The following is a 22,361-nucleotide window of genomic DNA, read 5'->3' on the forward strand; positions in this document are numbered from 1 at the left end:
TTGAAGTTCATCACCTAAAATTCATCAACCTACCAAATCACCACGAAGGTAAGAAAATGCACATTTGAATTTGAGGCTTGGGGTTTTAATGATGGATCACCTATTCAATAACCACAATACAATATTAGTTGTGTTTTAATTGCTATTAATATTAGTGCAAGAAGATTCGAGTCGGATATGAAAATCAAGAGGGAATCCCTCGACAAAATTTCATTTACACTAGAATAGGCCACACAGTTGAAGAAAGTAAATATACAATAAGTTTAGCATGAAAAATATACATGTGAATTTCAGGTTGTTCTTCATATTGACTTGAATGAAATTGCTCATCACACGCAAACTCAATACCCAAAAAAAATAGAGCGAGCGAGCGACTTAACCCAAAAGGAAGGCAACGGCGGCAACGAAAATTGACATCACCATTACATTACAAACAATTGAGTGAGCAAATGGAATTGCTATCACCAAGGGCAGAATCAAAACCATCTTTTCACTGGTAGTCTACTCGGTTGTAATTTGCTGTAAGATCGGACACTGGCATCGGTTTGCTGCATCATCATTTTTTCAGAAATATGAATCAGAAATCTAATTGATGCAAGCACCCCAACAGTCCAAAAATTCTGGGAACCAAAGAGAACATTCTACACGGATAATATTTCAGATAATCTATCTTGTGCATCAGGAGGAATTTCCCTTCCAGGAACCTGAACATTAAGAAGCTTGGCATACCTGTAGAAATATTGTGTCAATATAATTCCATAAAAGGGTATTAACAACTAAAATTTGCATATACTTACTCCACAGGGGTGAACAAGTGTATATGTTCTGTAATGAAGGCAACCAAAGCCTGCAACAGGAATAGGAATACAAAGATAAGATGACACGACAAAAATTACAAACAACATGGAGGAAGCCATTAGTTGAGTTGACTTGCCTCAAATGGCATGTTCAATAGTTCATAGTAGGTGCGGACTCGATCCAATCTCTGTTGCACTGCTTCACTATTTATGGATGGAATAGCTGCCAATGCCTGTACCACCATCCAAAATTGTTATGGCTGTCAAATTTCATTATGTGCTTTTTACATTTTCCTAAGTTCTAATTCTCTCTGAAAGTACAGTTGTACATTCTTGAAAGTTATATTCAACAAGCAATATATATATATATATATCACTGAGAAACATTAATTACCTGTTCTAATGCAATAGCATTTCGACAAATTTGCTGAACACCAAAAAGATTTATGGATTTCATATCCGCCAAAGCCTAATAAGAAAATAAGAGCACTCTATCATTAGCAGTAAAAGAAAGGAAGTGATAGAAATGATTTAACTGAAAAATACAGCTCCAAACATTAAAGAAAAACTCTAAAAAAGAATCACACCTTGACAGATGCATTTGCTGCAACCCCACAAATTCCACCAAATATATAATTCCGCTTTGCATTTGAAATAAAAGGAGCCATTTCCTCATCTCTTCGTGTTATCTGGGGATTGCATTAACAAGATAAATATACAGTATGACTTGCATAAGCACATTGTAGTAGATTGTTTACTTTAGAAAATTGGGGTTGATACTAACATTTCATAGTCTTACTAAATCATATAATTTAGAATTTATGGGTTAGTAGCTTTAATAAGATGCTATTACAAGTTATTTAGTTTAACTTTAACACCTTGCGTTATAACAGTATTTTAGTCATTCCATCATTTCCTAGTCAAGGAATATGCAGTCTGGCTAGGTTGTCAAGGTTTCATTTGGTCTTGATGCATATATGCGCTAAATATTAACCATATCTTACTATCTTAAACACCTCAAACCACAATTCCTGTTCCATGGAAGGAATCAATGGATTCAGAATTTACAAACCTCAAAACTCAAATCACTGCAAGGCAAAACCTTGTGTGTATATAGCAATATACACTCCAGATCCACTACCATCTACTGACATGGCTACCACTTTCATGTTCAAATTTTAGCTCAATGAACTTGCAATAAATTTTAGGAGCTTAATTAGAAATGTACAATGCGTTACTTCTTGGTGATACAAGGTTGGCCCAGTGGTGGGGGAAGGGTGAAGGGAGAAGGAAGGGGGGGACATGTCACAGTTTTGAATCCCCCCAACTGACATTTCTAACAAAACTAACAAATTAACATTTTCCAATACAAAAAAAACACACAATGCATTACTTCTTAGCATTTAAAATATATTCTTCCAGAACCTTACCATCTTTCTTAATTCTGGATTAAGCATGGACAAAGAGTGTTTAATTGTCAACAGAATACCAATTGAGTTTCCCCATAAATCCTGACTTTGGTTAATTTTGTGCTAGTAGAAAATTTGTTAAATAAGATTTCATCAATTGTAATTATCCCTAAATTTGATCAATTTGAAAAATTCAAAGGAAGGAGTATAAAACAGGATGATCATGAAACATCCGAAGGCTGTGCAGAAACTCAGAAAATCACCTATGAGAAACCATGTCCAGTTACAACATAGTATTACTCTTGTAACTCCCAATGGTTCATTTCCATATCCATCCCAGGATACAACTAAGAACTTCATGAAGACAAAACATACAAAGATAGAAAGACACACCTGTGCAGTGAGCGAAATGATGAAGTCATCCGGCTCTTCAGCATCTTGGTCATCCAAGTATTCTGTATTTGCCATTTCCTGCTCAAATTGTGATGCTCAGTTAAGTTGGACACGTTTAATTAAAAAATTTTATACCTTCAATTCAACAACAGAGACAAATAACCTCACAAGTGAGAGACAAACCTGCATATGGAATACTGTCTCCAATTGCATCTCTATGCGTAAAACCTTAAGGCAATCAATTGCCAGTTTCCTATAATCTTGAGCAAATGAAACTAAACTCCTTGTAGGTGCACTGTCTGAATGACTGTGATGGTATTTTCCCCCAACATGATTTGATGCTCTTTGAGTTGTCTGTCCAAGCCTGCAAATTTAACAGAGAATTTAAAGTACCACAAATAATGCTCTTATATTTTGAAGAGAGGGATCTTACTTGAGCATATGATGCTCAATTTCTCTCATTTATGAAACCAGTAAAACCAACCCAACTCCATACTGCTCATTAAGGAAAGAATGGTATGTATGCTGATTACATACAAGATTTGCCTAACTCAGATCTTGCCATTATCACAACATTTTCCAATTCAAAATGCTTGACAGATGTGATTTGAGTTTGTAAGAAGTATAAGCCCACTAACAGACAAGTAGAGTTATAGAAGCAGCACAAATCAAGCCTTCACAGGCTGTGGCACTGAAAAATCCAAGAACAGGGGGAATCCACAGTAGCAGCTCAGGGGCCTAGCCCAAATGCAAGCCTAGTACTCAATCAAAGACAGCTCTCATGAACCTCGGACACTATTGAACCAAATCAAAGTAGCACACTGGCCAGAGGCTCACAGGTTGCAAAGTCACCCATAGACCCAGTTGAGTCCAAGGAAAACATTGCAACCTACGGAGCCTCTCACAAATGGATTTGCACATTAGCAAAGGAGTAAGGGTTCTTGGCTGCTTGGGGTGGGGTGTGTCCACACTTTCTTTTTTTCCCCCAACTGTAAATTGTTTGAGTATGATTTGCAATATTGCATTTGCATCATTCTACCAATCTTTGCAATCCCTCCACAATGCCATCAAAGCAAGTTTCTTGCTGGGAGTGGGATTGTTCCACCACCCAAAACCTACAGATCGTGGAACCTACAATCTGAATTGCCATACTGATAACATGGCATATATACTTGCTTTATACACAATTAAAACATTGTCTAAATTGCAAAGCATGTAGAAAACCCACCTTTCAATAGAGTCTGCAACATACTCTAATGAGTCACTAAGGGATGCCAACAGAATAAGTTTGTTGTCATCATGGATTAGGTTTTCCTGAAGCAAAAATACAACAAAGTCACCAGAGAAGCATAATAAATAGGAAGGAACCCCAAGGTGTTCAGTAAAATTCCACTAAAAAATAGGAAGAAAATTATATCAACAAGCAAGAATAGTAATTTGTTAGATTACACAGAAAACCAAACCTGCTTAATAGGACGCAAACTTAGCAGTAATTCACTAAGTTCTAATTCAGCCTCAATTGTTTCAGCATCAGATGAATTACTTTCCACATTTAACTGACCAAGCAGATTCGGTAAATATGCACTTGAGGGGTCAATCCTCATCAACTTCTCAATATCATGCCTCCCAATAAGCATATAACTCTGCTTCTCAAGAACAGCCTGCAATATAATTGACAAACATGTTAGAAGATAGCGAAGGCCACCATGCAAGAGTAAACAACTATATATAGATATGCCAATGATCAGCTTACCTAAATGCTTGAGCTTTTAAGAGCAGGTACATAAACAGTTATATATCAAATAATCTCAAGAACCAACATAAACCAAAAGCTTCTATTGGGTGCTGGCAGAGGTGTAACCAGACAATTGTTTGGGGGAAAGGATTGGGACTATAAATTTTAAGGGGGTTCTTGAGATCTCACATCAACTATAGATATGGCCAATGCAGAGCTTATAAAGATTTGGGCAATCCTCACCTTATGAGCTAGCTTTTGAGGTTAAGTTAGACTCATCCCAAATTTAGGATGGTATCAAAGCCTATCATAGATATTATATTAGGTCACCCTCCCACTTTGCCCATGCTATCTTCTTCACCTCCATACCTCCACCCCACAAGAATTGCCGCTGAATCCACACCAGTTTGTCCAGAATTTTGTTTGTAGCCCTGAAAAAGATAAGAAATATATAGGAATAGAATTTAGGACCGACTTTATGAGTGTTACCCTACCCCCAAAAGATAACAGCTTTTGCTTCCATTTTGTCAATTTTCTCTCACATTTCTTGACTATAGGATCCCATGTGTCGGACCGCCTTGGATTTGCCCCAATCGGGAGGCCCAAATATAGAAATGGTATGGCCAATACCCTGCAATGTAAGTACCTAGCAGCATCCTCCTTCCAACTTTTTGACATCCCAATTGTCCCAAAGCAACTCTTTGAGAAATTGATTCTGAGTCCTGAGGCAAGTTCGAAGCTTCTCAAGATCACCTTGATCGCTTTAACATTTTCCATGGATGCTTTCCCAAAAAAGAGTGTATCATCTGCATATTGTAGTATGCTAACCTCCACCTCTTTTCTACCCACTAGGAAGCCTAGAAACAGATTTTTCTTCAGCGCCTCTCTCATCAGTCCGTTTAGTCCTTCCGCAACAATGTTGAATAAAAGCGGAGCTAGTGGGTCCCCTTGTCTTAGGCCTCTTTGTGGGGTAAACTCGGACGAAGGGCTGTCATTGATCAATACAGAGATAGAAGCTGATTTTAGGCAGCCCTCAATCCACAATATCCATTTTTCACAGAAGCCCATCCTCCTCAGCATATATAGCAGAAAATCCCAAGAGACTGAGTCGTAAGCCTTTTCAAAATCTGCTTTAAAAATCAGACACGGCATATTTCTTGACTTTGCTTCATGGATTATTTCATTTGCAATGAGAGTGTGCCTACCAAAGGAGAAAGGTGGATTAGGGATCAGGGATCTAAGGAAGTTTAACTATGCACTCCTTGGAAAGTGGAAATGGAGTTTCTTCCATAACAAAGGTGAATTATGGGCTAGATTATTGGAATCAAAATATGGCAACTGGAGGAATTTGGAGGAAGCAACAAGGGGCAGTAGAGTATCAACATGGTGGAAGGATATAAATATTAGAGACCCCTCTGGTGCAGATGGCAACGTTTTTGATAAAGGGATAAAATGGAAAGTGGGTTGTGGAGAAAAGGCCAAATTTTTAGAGGATGGATGGAAGGATGATGGAGTACCACTTAAGGTGAAATACCCCCACACTGTTCTCTGTGTCCAAACAGCAACAACATCTCATAAAGATGATGGGCACCTTCACAGCTACAGGTTGGGAATGGGATTTTAAATGGAGAAGACAACTTTTCGATGATGAGATAGAGATGGCTGTAAAGTTCCTACAAGACTTAGAAGATATCAGCATTTACTCAGACCGAGAAGACTAGTGGATTTGGAAGGCAAATGCATCAGGTGTATATTCAGCAAGGAGCGGATACAAGATGCTTATGTCAACCCAAACTGATGAAAATCAGGATGGTGTTTTTACTGAGTTGTGAAAGGTCAAGGCCCCTAGTAAAGCTGCATTTTTCACATGGAGACTACTCAGGGATAGATTACCAACAAAAATGAACTTGCGCAGGCGAAATGTGGAAATAAATGATCCCACATGTCCTTTCTGCAAATATACAGATGAGAATGCAACACACCTATTCTTTTGTTGCAGCAAGGTAATGCCACTCTGGTGGGAATCAATATCGTGGACAAAATCCTCAAGACCACTTCCTCAGAGACAAAGATTGCATTTCCTCCAACACGTGCTTTGGAATCAAAAAGGCTATAGCTCTCAGATCTCCTTGACTTGGAGTATTTGGCAGCATCAAAATAACATTGTTTTTGAAGGGGACAACTTTAACGGTAGCAAGATACTGGACGATGCAGTTTTTCTTTGCTGGACTTGGCAAAAAAATCTGAATAAGGATTTTGACATATCATTTCAACACTGGTCCAGCAATATGAAAGAGGCATTTAGGTGATTAAGGGGGGGAACCTATATGTATGTTGGGTAATTATGGCCAAGCAAACTGCCAGAATTATGGTTTCCTAATTCCATTTAGATATTCTGTATTAGGGAACCATAGTCCTGCTATATTTGGCCCAATGTGTAATTTTATCAGTACAACTTGTACTGGCTATCATATAATACAATACTACTTTTGCTAAGTAAAAAAAAAATATTAGGTCACCCTCAACTGTCTAAAATCTACCTGGCTCTGCAGTTTTTCCAGGGCAATCTACTTGACTCTGTAGCTTTCCCAGTACAATATAAAAAATAAAATCAGTCCTAATGTCCAATCCTGGGCATGAGACCTCATGAGCTAGCTTTTGAGGTTGAGTTAGGCTCAACCCAAATTCAAGAGGTTTAAATTATATTCTAAAGAAACAAAAAGAGTTAGGGTGTTCAATGAATTTCAGAAAGTTTTGAGGGTGCTACCTTCTACCGTACAGTCCCCTCATGTAACAAATCAGTATGGCCTGTTGGTTATCCCTCATGTGACAATCACCAGACCATACTTCTGAAACTTAATCTATCTATACATATATAAAAACCATCCAGCAACTGTCACATGTCACTTCCACATGCAATTTGAGCCACTGTATTTTTTCTCTCTTCTGCCATGTGCAGAGCACGGGCATACTGCTAGTTTAACAAACAACAGGAGCAGCAAGGATCAAACTCCTCACCATTTGGTCATAGAATTGTGTTCTTAGCTTCTTTATGATGATCAGCTAGTGGTTGTTTCAAACAGTTGGCTTTGTCTGGCACCATGAGCACGTGTCATATTTCTAATAATGCTGCTGTTTATGGATGTATTCTTTGTTTTTTGTTTATATTCCTTGAGAGGATTGTATATCCATCATAGTCGGGCAGTTTCTTTTCATTCTATTAAAAGTTTTTTTATCCAAAAAAGGGAAAAATACCTCCATGTATGCAGTTCGGCATCTTTCATAAGTCCTCTCCAGAAAAGTTTGCACATACTTCACCAGATCATTAGAGAACTTGGGCATTGCTTGTGCCCAGCCAAGCACCTAGAATAAAATAGATACAAAAGTTAGGGAACACATCCATGTTCTCTAACCATCAAATGAAATGCAAAGCATCAATCAAGTATAGTCAATAAAATAATGTCCAAACACAAACTATTAGTCCAGGCATCATATCTTCCAGTGCTTAATATAGAAGAATAAAGCATCATATCTTAGTAAGATTATTATCCAAGTTAAAATTTACCTCCTTTGTTAAGTGATCTATAGCTAATAATCCTTGTAAAACAGGTCGACCCTTCTCAATTGATGAAGTGTAAGTAGTAGCAACATGTGCCCTTGGACGAAATGCAGCTGGACCTAAAAGTTTATATGCAGAGATCAAATCTTAAAACAAACTTATGATGGCACAATCTAAGGGAAAATCAGTCATCAACAATCATGCCATTTTTTAATATGAAAGAATTATGGTTAATTTTATTTTATTTTCGAATAACATCCCTGTATACCAAATAAAGTATGCTATCATATCAAATTGTGCAACTTCTTTAGCTTTTAAATTTAAGATTGAAAGTTTCTACCAGCTTCAAACAATAACATATAATGCCGTATGTGGCAGCAAGTTAAGTTCTGCAAAATGTCTATATACAAATTAGGGAGAACAATATTAAAAGACCAATCTATGCTTCATTCTATGAAGAAAAATGGGTCCTGTGAACAGTTGATTCACCACTCTATGACAAGTTTAACCATTTCTTTTTTGTGATATTTTTTACAAAATTGATCCACTATATTAATTCTCCTAACAAATTAACATGTAACAGTAAGTCTGTGCTTACAAGAACATAAATACTATGCACAACTTCAACAGTTAAAACTCTAAACACTCAGAGATGCATGCTCCATATTTTGTGTGTGTGAGAATGGAATTGCCTTAGGACAGGATAATCCAGCAGCAAGGGAACAAGTCTTAGGTAAATGATGACTAGAACTATGATAGGTACAACTTGGAATTACTTAACTTCCATCCATAGTTGAGTAATACCAACTTGTTTAAACTAGGATACAGAAACTTTCACGGAAACCAAATTTGCTTCAGACATTTTTTATTATATTTTGGGCTGGATAATATTTATCACACAAGTAATTGTCAATAAGACCTTCAATTGAGAATGACCATTTACATCAAACATTTCAGACAAAGCTAACTTCAATACTCTTTCAACACATAATTGACATACTACAACTTGGATGTTTCCAAAAAAAATAATTAAGATGCACAATAGACCAAAATAGGAGCCAAGCATAGTGCTCAAATAAGAGAAAGAATGAACAGTCAGAACAGTATAAAGACTTGCTCGATATGGCTTGCTGTACGCCTTTTCGGTAGTCTACAAACATAGTTGGTAAAAAGTGGTCCTTCACAAAGTTCTCCACAAAAGCTAGCAACCCATCATTGCTGCAATTGACAAAGTCAACACCACCACCAATTAACATTAATGAGTTAGATAGCAACAAAATTTGAGCTTGAAAAGAAATATCATTGTTGTTCAGAACCAATTAGCAAGAGATTGTACAGTAAGTCTAGACATCAAGTCTATCAATAGTCTCTATATATGGATGATATGCAGAACCAATGTAAAACATTCTCTTGTACAGTATTTATTTATTTCCTTTTATAGTCATAGTTGTTTACCCTATAAAAGTGAGAATTAGAGAATGCAATACAAAATTAATATACAGTTCTTTTCCTTTCAACTTGGTATCAAAGCCTATCCAAGATCCATTGTTGGGCCACCTGCATTTGCCACACGCTCCATACTTATAGCACTGGGCACGAAGGGTGTTGGACAACTGCCTTAGTTGCGGCTTCTTTGGGGCTGCCATAATTGCAGCCTCAAGGGTGGTGGTTTGGTCCCACATTGACTAGAGATATGGCTTAAATAGAGCTTATAAAGCTTGGGCAGTCCTCACCTCACAAGCTAGTTATGTAGGGTTGAGTAAGAATTTAAAAAATTGGACAGACTGCAAAATTTCTGAGCTCACCCGAGTTGGGAATACTTTGTTGGCAGCATTGAAGCAACTTTATCCGTGAACTGCACAAAGAACCAGGTCAACAACAAACACGACAAGGAACATGATCAAAACTTTACACAACAAGGAGTATGGCAATTCAATATGCAACACCTGAAGCACAGGTCGGTATATGGATGCTGCTAAATATATGCCCTCCTCAGGCAAAACTGCTGCAGAACCATAACCCTCTTGAAGCACATTGGGACCCTTCCTACTCCAACCTTGGCGAACAAGATCAACTCCTGAATATTAATGCAACATGCCATAAATGTTGAAATGAAAAGAAATTAGCATCTAAATAAACAAGTAAATGATAAAGAAAAACATGAGTATGTATCATGTGCAATAAATTATGGTGTTTTAGAGACAATGATTCCTCATTAGATCATAAACTGCAAGTAGAGAATAAAAATAATATCAAGAATAAAAGAAACAAGAAACTCCCATAAGTGGTTTACAAATTAAAGCTATTACAGACATGAGACATGAAACATGTACCACATCAGAAAAGCGTACCATAGAAATGGAGTATCTTCATAAACTTACAGAAAATCAATATAGAATTGTAGACACATAAATAACCAGAAGGCAAATGCTTCCTAATATTGCCTATAAAAAATTGTTCCCTAATATCAGCACTAGCTCATTTGTGTTCTATCCAAAATTGCTAACAGTCTTAAACATTAATGATGACATTTGTACAAAATTTATTCTCAGACTCAAAAGCAGACTTATCTGGATCTTTCAGAAAAAAAATTATAGAGGAAGCAAGGTGTTATCCACATCCATGAATCTAAAGTATGACTCATCTGGACTATGCAAGTATCATTCCAAAGCTCAATTATCAGAAATCTTGTGTCAATGAATCTAACTAAATCCAATCAAGGAAAGTCTTCTTTTGTAAATCCATTGGTACATCTCTAGTGTGCATAATTTATGCAAATTATGCAAGTTTCATCAAAATCATATAGCATATCTTAATAATAACTGTGGAAACCTACAGCAACATGATTCTTTCATCCATCATAATTTGAAAGTTTATTTTACTTCTTTCATAGAATTTATCATACCCTGGTTAGGAATAGATATTGAAGCATCTGTAAAGCGAAATGCAAAGGTAAGACCATCTTCAGATCCATCCCTGCAATCAATAAGAAATGTTAACCATTAAATACATCATACAAACTCAAGGTGGTGTCAGTTAGGTACAGGGAATCTTCCATTTCAACTCAAACTAAATCACTTTCCTGGAAATGAGAATCCCAAGAATAGGATTTCTGGAAAATTTTATAAAATATGTTTGGTTATTAATCAACCTTCCTAGGAATAATATGTTTATTCCCGATAAAGTTTTATTCTCATGGGAAAGTTTAGTAACTCGTCTTTGACCGTTATATTAAAAAAAAAAGATGAGGATGGAAAGTAACTCTTTTAAAGTTACTCTTGGAGTAACTTGATGCCTCCTCATTAGAGTTGCAAACCATAGGTCATTAATTAGAAGTAGAGAATACAAAAATTAGTAAACCCTATACAATGAAAAAAGGGAGGCATGGTGGAAAAGGCTCCTTCATGATGAGATCAGGGGAGGAGGGTAATGTTTGCAGCCACATCCCCACAAGCAAAGAGACTGTTTCCAGGATTTAAAACCTGTGACCTACATGTCACAAGGCTGCAAACATACCATTGCGCTAGGGCTCATCCTCTCAAATGATCCTATCCAATAGTTCAAAATAAATAACAATTTCAAAATTTGAATTGAGAAAAGACTGCTGTTAGATGTTATATTAGAGAACAATATAAATTCAATTCACTTGCCTTTTATCTTTAGAAGGGACTTTGCTCGCAAGCCTAGCTGTTTGCACAGCAGCATCAGCAGATGCTGCTTCAGGAGTGGCCCGCAGAATTTCACATATAAGTTGTTGGCATTCACTCTATAAAAACATGGGTGAAGGAATATTAGATGAAAGATTAATTAAAAAATAAACATATAATTTAGGTCCTGTCAGACTCATAAATTAGGTTCCCCTTTGCCATTAACTCAAGCAGAAACTTAACAAGTTTCTGTCACAAAAGGTGAGATGGAACATGACCACACAGGATACTAAATTATTCACGTTACAGATCATACTAGTTTCATATAAAATAACCCCCTTTGCCATTAACTGAAACAGAAACTTAATGTATTTTGATTTGGTCACAAATGATCAAACTGAACATGACAGCACAACACAATGCTACAATACCCACATGCAGCCATCAAAATGTCATGCTTTAATATTAATAAAATAGGACAAGAGGGGGTAAAAAGGAATATGTGTGTGTGTGTTACACCAAAAACCATTAGGGAGTGTAATATTTTCTAGTAGTGGCTAGACAGTTGACACTCCCCAACATGCATTTCAATCCACTTATGAATGTGTTAGATATAAATCAATTCACATTAAGCCTTTACCTAAAAACTTCAGGGCCTGTTTATTTTGAGAAAATGATTTCAATTTATTTTCTGTTTCCATTAATAATTACAAAAATGACACCTTTTTTACTCTATTTTCTATTTCAAAGATAATCGATTAGGAAATGGTGATAACAGCTATTTCAAAGATAATGGATAGGATTTTTTTTTATCAGCAAAAATATGAATATATTATATATAGTAGTAAAATCAGTACAAGTGGTACTGTTGTATTTACATCCTAGAGTCATTATGTACGGAGCTATGGTGATAACAGCATTTACTAAACAAGTATTTGAAAACAACAAGACACAAAGTGAAAACTAGGTGACATTTTCATAATTTTTAGTGAAAATAGATAGCATTTTCCCAAGCCAAATGGGCCCTAAGCTTTTTAGTTTTAACAAAGTTGGTTACTGAAGGGGTAGCAAAGTGACAGCCTCTACAAACAAAGTAGTCAACAGTGCAATCCTTGCAGCCCTTATTGGCTTATTCATCTATACAAAAGTTGGATTGAAGCACAAGGATGAGGGTAAGCCTGAGCATACCTTGTGCATTGTCCACACTTGAAGCTCAAAGGGCTCTTCATTAAGGGGGTATTTTAGAAATAAAACCATTCATCAGCTATCACTTAACAGTTAAGCTCTTTAGGAAAATTGGTCACTGACAGTGTCTTTTATTTTTCTTTTTGACAGTGTCTGATTTATTTAGCAAGTACAGAGAAAATATAAGTGTACTAAAACTTCTATTAACTATCCAATAACTGATATTTCGTATATATTGCAAACGGTTTGTATCTTAGACCAAGACACCAACCATGTCTAGCCTAACTAAATTGTTAAAGATATTTTTTTAACTTCTATCATGAAATATCTTTCGAGTGCCCTCAAATAGACTACCTGTAACACTGTCAGGGAGAAACCTATGCTGTAACCTCCGGTGACTTGAGATGCTTCAGAATCAGGGTTCCAATTTACATCTACTGGCAATGATTTTGGCGTGTTTATGTCAGCATGCTGACTTGCTTTTGCTTCCAAAAGCTCCCCAACAATGACATGATTCTCTAAAGAGTTACACAAGATGGCAAAATTACTTTTAAGAATAATGATTAACCTAGAAAGGAGAATGCATAAAATTGTTGTCTCACCAAATATTCGAACAACAGCATCCAAAATTGAATCAAGAAGCTCCTTAGCAGCAACCTGTGCTTTCCCACCAGGAGCCATAAGAGGTGATACAGGGCTCACAGCCAACAGAGTTCCAGCAATAGATATTCCATTCTTACGCTTCTGTTTTGGCAACTGATAACTTTCTAGTTGACCTTTTATGAAGTGCAGATTACCTGTTCCAGCCTGGGAATCCTGACCAATGCTAGACCTTGATGAATTCAAAAGCTCTGCATGAGCTTTAATCTTGGATGTAATTATCTCGTGAAGTGTTGGCCGCAATCTTTGGCTGGTATACAATAAAACCAGCAAAACTTATATACACCAACATAAGCAAATATGGAAAAAAAAAAGATAATAAAATAAGGTGAGACATACACAGTCCACACACATACATGAACCCAAAGACATAATAATAATAGGGAAGTAATAGCAGAAGAAGAAGAAAATTACAATTCAAATATCCTTATTCAGTTTAGCAGCATGTTATCACAACAATATTTAGATCACCAATAATTAGTCAATACAAAATCATTTCCTTGTTCAGGTTGACTCATGTTAGGAAGCATATACAGATATAATCAGAACTTCCACATTCATATCATGGCACTTAAGACTAGAGCTCCAAATGTGTCAAACAAGAGAGAATGACTATTTTTGGTATCTGAATTGAAGATTGAACAGCCAAGTAGAAGAGAGGATTGATATGATATGTCCAGTAACACACAGACATGTCAAAACCACTGTGCAATGCACTTTGAAGATGCAATGAAAAAATCTGACTATGCATGTTTTGAGTACAGTTCTTTTGCGCCAATAAGGTGATTTGCATTTTAATTTCAAGTTTGTCCCAAAACAAACCACTAGAAGTCTAGAACACACACACAGAAAGAAAAGAAACCCAAACAAGTAACAATTAGGATTGAACCAAACTTTCTTTCCATACATTTGCAGACTATTGCACAACATCTAACATGTATCTTCCTTCAGTGATAGCATTCTTAGACTAATAAACACTAGCACCAGATATCACCATTTAGGTTGAGCATAATGTAATATAGTTTTTCATAAAAAGCAAAGAATAATAACAGAATTTTAGATACACTGCTATTTAAGAGAATATAGAAGACTGACAGCTACAAAATTCACATCATTTCTTCGAATTGGGAGGGTACCAGCATCTATAAAGTATGATTTGCACGAAATAGTATGTCGTTGTTTTGGATAAAAAAAAAATGATATTATTATGATAAAAAGCTTTAAAAATGCAAATAACAATGGATTAATTGTTTTTAATAGGATAAGTGGAAAAAAATTTTGCAGAAATGGTGTTGATGATTGAACATATATAAAACATAAACTCAGATGGAGAGCAGAGATCATGCTAGCAACAGAAGTGTGCAAGTTAGTTTGAAAAGAAGCTTAACTTAAAAAAGCATTTCCAAAATCTCCAAAATTGCAATTATGAAATGCAGTTAGAAAAAATAATACAAACGCAGGGGATGTGCAAAATAATACAATATTGATGCTTATGCTAGAAACACCTGTGAATAAAATTATAATAAGAGTGTCTTTCAATAAAAATAAAATATTATGAAGATTAACAAACCATATAATAGCTCCAGCAGCTGCAACTTTGCCAAGCATGCAAAGGCACTCGACCATGGTCTGGAGATACTTCACATGAAGCGGAGCATCACTTTTTCTAATTGTTTCCTATGCACAAGAATCTCAGAACATCAGTTCAAAAGAGTAGAAGTCACCATAATTCAAGAAGCATTGTGAATTCAATATAATTAAATGGCTCATACAAGAAATTCATCAGGTGTCGAATTTGAGAGCCATGTTGGCATTTGACGAAGAGCATTGTTGGAATCCTTTGGTATATCATTACCATTGATTCTCGTTGTTGCCATATTCCCATCTAAGGTAGCTTCCTCATTCAAATCTGCCTCATCATGGCCATCAAAAGAACTGAAATACACATTTGATGGCATTGAATATATGTATACAAGTATATTCAGCAACCAGAATCGCAAAACGCACACTAACACAAACATACAAGATGGGAAAAAATTGGGAGATTATCTCTAAATTAATATTAGATGCTATATTTAATATTAGTAAAGAAGAGTCAACTCAAAGGACACATTAGGAAAACAGACAGTTACATCAACCTTGGAAAGTAGTGAGCCAGAGGAAAAAAGGTAATCACATACCAAAACACACTATCAAAGATAAAAAAAAAAGGTATGAAGCTTCAATAGGAAATCAGTAACATGATTTATGTAGTACAAAACAAGTAGAAAAATGGTAAAAATACTGATAAATTCAATTAATCAGTATTACCCTCCATCCACAGATGCTGGCCTATACGATCCATCAATCTGGAGATTATTCTGATTGTCACCTTTGAGTGATCTTGTTCTTCGAGACAGAGGTTGTGAATTATGTGCAGCAAGTGCAACAGCAGTGGTGGTTGGTATTTCGTCATCATTCTCTAACAAACTTGAGCCAGCAGCACTGCACAAATTACAGTTCAAATACATTTAACTTCTCAAAATAAATAATTCACAGAACTTAAAACTCAAGAATACATATACTTTAAACTACTCAGTCAGATTAAAAATTTGTTGAACTTATACATTCCAGGAACATTCTCGATGACTATAGGATAGTCTACTTACTCGCCCAGCTATAGTGCATTTTCTTTTTGGTTTGGTTAAGTCTGGTTATGTTAACCTTAGTCTTTCCTTAGTTAGTTTTCTGTTAGGAACTAACTCAAGGTTAGTTGACAGTTACAGTTGGGTAACTGTCTATATAAACAGCTTTGTAATCTGTTGTTAGTTGGGTTGATTTTATCAATACAATCACCTTTCCTTCTCTCTTTCTTTCTTACTTTTCTCTGATTCTATCAATGACATCCAAATGTTTCCACACAAGAACATATGCAAACAAAATGTAAGAGAAAGTAACTAAAGAGAAAATAGAGTTTCAGAGCCTGTGAGAAACAGCATGACAAAAAATATGCAGCAAATATGAGCTATAGCCTACAGCATAAAAAGCATTTCAGAAAAGTATAATCCAATATCTCACAGCATGACAATTAAGGTTAGACATCAGACGGGAAAAACAAATACCTATATTCACCCTTATTGTATAAATGGGCATGCAAATCCTCCAAAATCTTATAAAAGAGGACTCCACGTAACTTCGTTAACTCAGAACGGACATCTTGAAGCGCCCCAACCTGGGCCACACATAAAAAAAATAATTATGACATACAAAAAGCTCATGGAAATTTTCATAAAGACAACTAAATAAGTGGAAAATTTTGAAGTATGAACAATGAGAGAAAACAAAGAAAAAGTAATCAAACAACAATACTCTAGACATGAGATGTAGAATAGTGACATTCGGTGCAAGTTCAATACAAACTAAACAAATGAATTTTTTAAGCCTTCCCTTTGCCCTTTGGAAGATTCTCTGAGGATAGGCCTGAATAGAATATTTCCTTGTATAGACAGAACTAAATACTATAATTAAGAGATTAGGCCAGCGGTTTGATTTTTTATTTATTGTACGGGAATCATTAACACTTAATTTTAGGAATTAACTGTATATTCTTTAGGAATTTCCTTTACTAGACCCTTTGTATTTTAGAGTAACTGCACTTCTAATCAAACTATCAGAGAACATTCTCCAGACACCCTTCCATATGTTAGTTAGAGAAAAGGATTATTATTATCATCTTTCTAGTGCTTTGCTCACAGTCATGTTCATTTTAAGGGAATATTCATTTCAAATATGCAGAGAGCCATCACAGATTTGTTGTATACTTGTATTTTTTAAGGCCTGTTTTATTTAAGAAATTTGTTTTCATCTCCTGTTTTCACTAATCACAATAACTACAAAAAATTCCACCTTGTCTTTATCATTTCTTGTTCAAATATTTGAAAACAAGATGAGATTTTTGTAATGAACAATAAATTAAAAAAAATCTCAAACCAAATAGGCCTTAAGCCTGTCTAGCTCATTGTTTATTTTTGGCTTTAAGATAAGTACATTCCCTTTACTCTGAAGGGGGAAAAAAACTTCTTTTACGAAAACATATAAATACAAGAAACAAAAATTAGAACTATAGAAGCCCTCTAAGCAAAGCATGCTGAAAATAGGATAATGATAGTAAGTTAAAATCTTACAGTTTGGAGGCCTCGCTCAAGCATCAGTATTGATTGCACATGCAATTGAACCGCGGCATAAAATTGCTTCTCAGCAATGAGTTTCTCGATGCGAGCCGGAACCTGCATCTTAGACCTTCAGAATCAAAACCCTCTATGAAACTGATTATTTTAAACAGAGTAATTGAAAAGAAAGCATGTGTTAAATTTTTTTCAAACAAAAAACTTAGATGGAAATCTCAGTGTGCATCCAAAATGTATAAGCACATAGATAATTTGCTCTCATCAGATATTTTTCAAAAGATATTATTAGTGATCTTCAGTGCTTGAGCATTTAGGTCAAGTAGTTATTTGATACAGTATTAGAACACTGTTGGCCAAATGTCTATAGTCCTTTGTCATCATCAGTCTAACAATTAGAATTTTGATGCATAATAGTACAAAGTTTTAGTAACATAAGTTTTAGCCACTATTTTATCTCCATTCAAAGCCCAATCAATGGGCTTTCACATAAATTGTCATGTTCAAAGCAAGCAATTCATGTTCTCTGACTTAGGAAGGAACTAAGTTTTAAGGTCAAGTAGTTCTTTGACAATTGAAAATCACTGCAGATTTCAGATAAAAAAACACAGTTTATATAATTACTTATTCTTTAGCAGTTAAAGCAACATTTTATATATATACCAAAACTGCAAATGCAATTATGCAAATGCACTTATCTGTTTATTCCACACCACAAACTGCGTAAGTAGCTCAAAGCAACTCCACCTCAGGGCATATATAATCAGAGCAAGCAAGCATAAGTTTAAACCTAGGAAATGAGATTATCTTATTCACATTGACTGACCAAAAATCACACAAGTGGATCAGAAATGTCTAAAATAAAGGATGGACCTTGGCAATGTCTTCAATTTGATCCAATAAGGATATTATATGTCGCAGTGTGACTGACCGATACCATAGTTGATGCAATTGCTTATTGCGGGCACTAAGGCGCCTCTTGGCCTCTCCCAAATCTACTTTTAAGACAGATATACTTTCAGTGGATTCACTGAAGAGTTTCAAGATCTGGAGATAAACAAAATATTTATCAAACAGTAATTAATGATATGCTAGTAATTATAATTCAGCTACAGTTAAAGAAGATGAAAGGTAGAAGAAGCTGAACAAATCCCGCTATCATTGAAACTGTTTCAAGTCATCAAACAGAAAACTAAGGAACCACAAACAGTTTCAATTTGCTATTTAAATATAAAATAAAATGTCCTTCATTCTATTTACATCTAATAATTCCTTCTCAACTTTAATTTCTTAAAATACAAGAAATCCTGGTTAAGATTGTTTCTTTGTTTCTCATATTTCAACCTTGCATTCCAGATCCTATAAAAGAAAGTGTCTTAAGATTGTAATTATAGAGAGAGAGAGAAAAAAAACTAGATTAAAAGGTCATAAACAAGGCAGGAAAAAGAAAATGCAATGGTATATAATACATTTAAAAAACAACAGTAAACAAGAGCAGTGGAATTAAAAACAACAAATGCAATCCCGCAAAAGCTTGAAATGAAGCCAAGTACAAAAAATTTGCTATTACAATTAAGAAAATAATGTCATTTTCCTTGTCTTATAACCAAAAAAAATTATGAGAAAGAAAGATGCTGACAAATTTTTTTATTTTTTAAATTTTTAGCCAATGATATAAACTTGACATTTGGGGGAAAACTATCAACTGTCACTGGATACATGAATACACATACTCAAACATCCAGAATTTTCAATGGAAAATGATCACAGAAAATGAAGTTTAGAGAAACCTGGGAATAGTTTTGGATAGCTCTATTGAAGCCACTATGATAGGAATGTACTACTTCATCCACAACCTCCTCAATAATATCACTTTGCTCCTTCAAAAATTGAGCGGCAGCATCACGGTCTTTTGATGTCAAAATGTGAACAACATGAGGTAGTGAATCAAAACGAGCAGCAACCCAACTCTCATCTATTCTAGAGAGGTCTTCTCTCAAATACTGCATTCAAATGGAGCATGGAGACAGATTACCATGAATGAGCATACAGTGTATGCATGACTAAGTGCAGAAGAAATACCATAAGTCCATAACAACAAAAGCTTCAGAGCAAATAATTTAGACTTCTAATTTATAAGTTTACAGTCAAGACATCTTTAGTATGAATAACAATAAATCATTCAAAGAATGCTTAAAACACGACACACTATTAATATATGTACAGATACATTGTTAGACAATTTTAAATAGAATAATCACACATTCAAATTGTAAATTGAAGTTATTCTGATGTATCCATTATCCAGTATATATTTATGGTAAAATGCTTGATTTGTATCATTGTTTCAGACTAAAATATGTGGGCCAATACAAGTAAAACAAAAAATAAAGATAATAATTCCATAAAAAAATACTTGAAACCCACCATTGAGAATCCAGGACTGCAATGTGTTACACTGATCGAAACCCAGCATCACCCTATTCTTTTACATCATATACCAGCTATGCATGTCTCTTATAATTTGAACTTAGGACCTAACTCAACCCCACAAAAATGACTTACGACTTGTAAGGTGAGCATTGCCTAAGCTTTATAAGCCCTACTTAGGCCTTATCTCTAGTCAATGTGGGATCTCAACCTCCTAAGAGCCAACATACCGACAGCTACACACTACAACACTTAACTCAGCCTTGTCAAACCCTTTTTTCGAGACACTAGCAACCAAATCTGATAGGCTGCAATTAACGTGGGTTAGGGGTAATCGCAATTAAGGCAACTTTCCAACAATGCCCAAGGGAGTATTTGTGTGGATTGCAAATATTATCATCTTCTAAAGTATTAGAACTTCACATGTAATGAAGTACATCATAAAGAAAATGTTCTATTACAAAAGTCATAAAATGTGAAACAGCAAGAGTTGAAGGATATTATGACACCATATGATTCACAAGACTTGAAGCCAACTAGCTAAAGAAAAATAGGATGCAGGTACAACAAGCTCACTTATTAAAGGTTATCCAATCTCTCAAGAAAAAGTACATAGGTTTGAAATACCTCAGAAAGGTTGTTTGAAGCATGGAATGGGAAAAGGTTCATGGGCTTGATGGTTTTACTGCTCCATTGTTTTGGAGCTGTTTAAAGTTGGGATATTAAAAGCATTGTTGTAGTGTTTTGTCAAAAGACAGGATGAAATAGATTGGAAATACAATCTTATCATAGAAAATAAAGCAATTTTGTTCAACCTAAACAAGTGAGTTTTTCCCACACAACTATCCCGGACATCTATGAGCACCACAAAGCAGTAAGCCCAAAAGATCTTAAAATTGAATCACTTGCAGAAAATCCCTCAGCCAAGAAGGCTGCTAATCTCGTCATGAATACAAATCTCAATAGGAACAAAGTAAAGCTTACAGCTTTTTCTGAAGGCAAAGGTAACTCATCAAAAATTCCCATATTGAGTCTTCAATGTCTCCACACACCATGAAAATATAGGATTCACTTGCGCCAGCAACCCGCAACTTTAACTGCAATGATTGAATATACAAGTTAAAAAAAAACTCAAATTCTTTTGATATAAAAGTTAAGTACTATCTACTAATAAAAAAAACACAATTGCACTCAAATAATAAGAATTCTCTTGACTTTAACCGGAAATGAATAATGAAAATTCTTAAGCAAAATTACACAATATTAAAAAAACAAGAGTTCAACATGTGCGCGGTGAAACTGCGCCGAGCACACACTGAATCTCAATTTCGAGCTTATTTCTCGTTGTCCATTACTGCATCGATATTAACTGAAACACCAAAAACACGATTCAACTACTACGATCAGAAGAAGCAGATCCTGATTCCCGGTCACGCGCACACTACAGTTGAGCTCTTTAGCAATTCACTCGCACGAAACAGTCACGCGGTGCAACATCACAGAAGCATTCGAAATTCAGAGTGGAAAACTATGGGGGGAAAAAAAGCGCTGGTAACAATTCGGAATACGCATTCAGAATTGGAAGATCTCGAGAAAATTGAGCTCGAAATTGAGATTATTCAGTGTGTGCGCGGTGAATCGAACGTTTCGCGAATCCAACCTGGAGCTGGAGGTGTGGGAAGAACGAATCGAAAACGACGAATCCAAAGCGTTGAGAACGACGCACAGCATACAAGGTGGAGACAGCGCGTGAGAAACAGTCGAACAGAAACACACGCTTCACGGCTTCAGGAATGAAGGTAACATTTTCGTTTTTATATTTTTTATTACAGAAAATGTTTTTTTTTTCTTTTTGTTATTTCTTTTTTACAACATTTTTGAGTTTTTGTTATTATTTAATTTAATTATGTAAATGTGAATGAATAGAAATATTTTATTTTTAAAGAGTCTTGATTATACATAATTACATATTTAATTTTTAAATTTAACATAATTACATATTTAATTTTTAAATTTAAAATAATTTACAATTTTTAAATTATAAGCTAATTTACAAATTATTCATAAAAAAAACTAATTTATAAATTAATTTATTAAGTTATAAGTGCATACTAAAAATAATTAATAAAATAAAATGACATGACATGAAAATATATTTTAAATTTTTTATAAAATAATTTATTTAATTGACAGAAATATATTTTAGATAATTATAGTTTTACTTTTTCGTTAATTAATAAATTTTAAAGATATATGTTTATTAAAAATTAAAATAAAAATCAAATGTATTAAAGTGGTTAAAAAGAATAATGTAAAAACAGTTAAGAAAAAGGAGGATAAAAAATACGTATATTAAATTAATAAATATAAAAGGCAAGAAAAT

The 22,361-nt window shown here is 34.9% G+C and overlaps 1 protein-coding gene across 3 annotated transcripts; it reads right to left on the bottom strand.

Annotated features, from left to right (window-relative positions):
- Positions 1-178: 178 nt before the first annotated feature.
- LOC114372578 (exocyst complex component SEC8-like) lies at positions 179-21,761 on the bottom strand. Of its 3 annotated transcripts, none has more exons than XM_028330218.1 (27): positions 21,639-21,761; positions 20,963-21,075; positions 19,339-19,551; positions 18,422-18,595; positions 17,549-17,650; positions 16,487-16,596; positions 15,696-15,869; positions 15,158-15,320; positions 14,956-15,062; positions 13,328-13,635; positions 13,080-13,243; positions 11,544-11,659; positions 10,799-10,869; positions 9,840-9,970; positions 9,699-9,748; positions 9,011-9,111; positions 7,900-8,012; positions 7,590-7,697; positions 4,063-4,260; positions 3,828-3,913; positions 2,783-2,963; positions 2,600-2,677; positions 1,385-1,486; positions 1,192-1,266; positions 935-1,030; positions 798-847; positions 179-729 (listed from the first exon to the last, which is right to left on the bottom strand). In XM_028330218.1, exons 2-27 carry the CDS (start codon positions 21,002-21,004, stop codon positions 642-644), a joined length of 3,201 nt encoding a protein of 1,066 aa, XP_028186019.1. In that variant the 5' UTR covers positions 21,005-21,075; positions 21,639-21,761; the 3' UTR covers positions 179-641. The 3 variants fall into 3 exon arrangements, with proteins under 3 accessions (XP_028186019.1, XP_028186020.1, XP_028186021.1); XM_028330219.1 differs by lacking the exon at positions 21,639-21,761 and adding an exon at positions 21,236-21,254; XM_028330220.1 differs by lacking the exons at positions 19,339-19,551; positions 20,963-21,075; positions 21,639-21,761 and having other exon boundaries at positions 17,549-18,338; positions 18,422-18,557.
- Positions 21,762-22,361: the final 600 nt, after the last annotated feature.

This window comes from Glycine soja, chromosome 10 (assembly GCF_004193775.1).
Source record: "Glycine soja cultivar W05 chromosome 10, ASM419377v2, whole genome shotgun sequence".
Classification (NCBI taxonomy): domain Eukaryota; kingdom Viridiplantae; phylum Streptophyta; class Magnoliopsida; order Fabales; family Fabaceae; genus Glycine; species Glycine soja.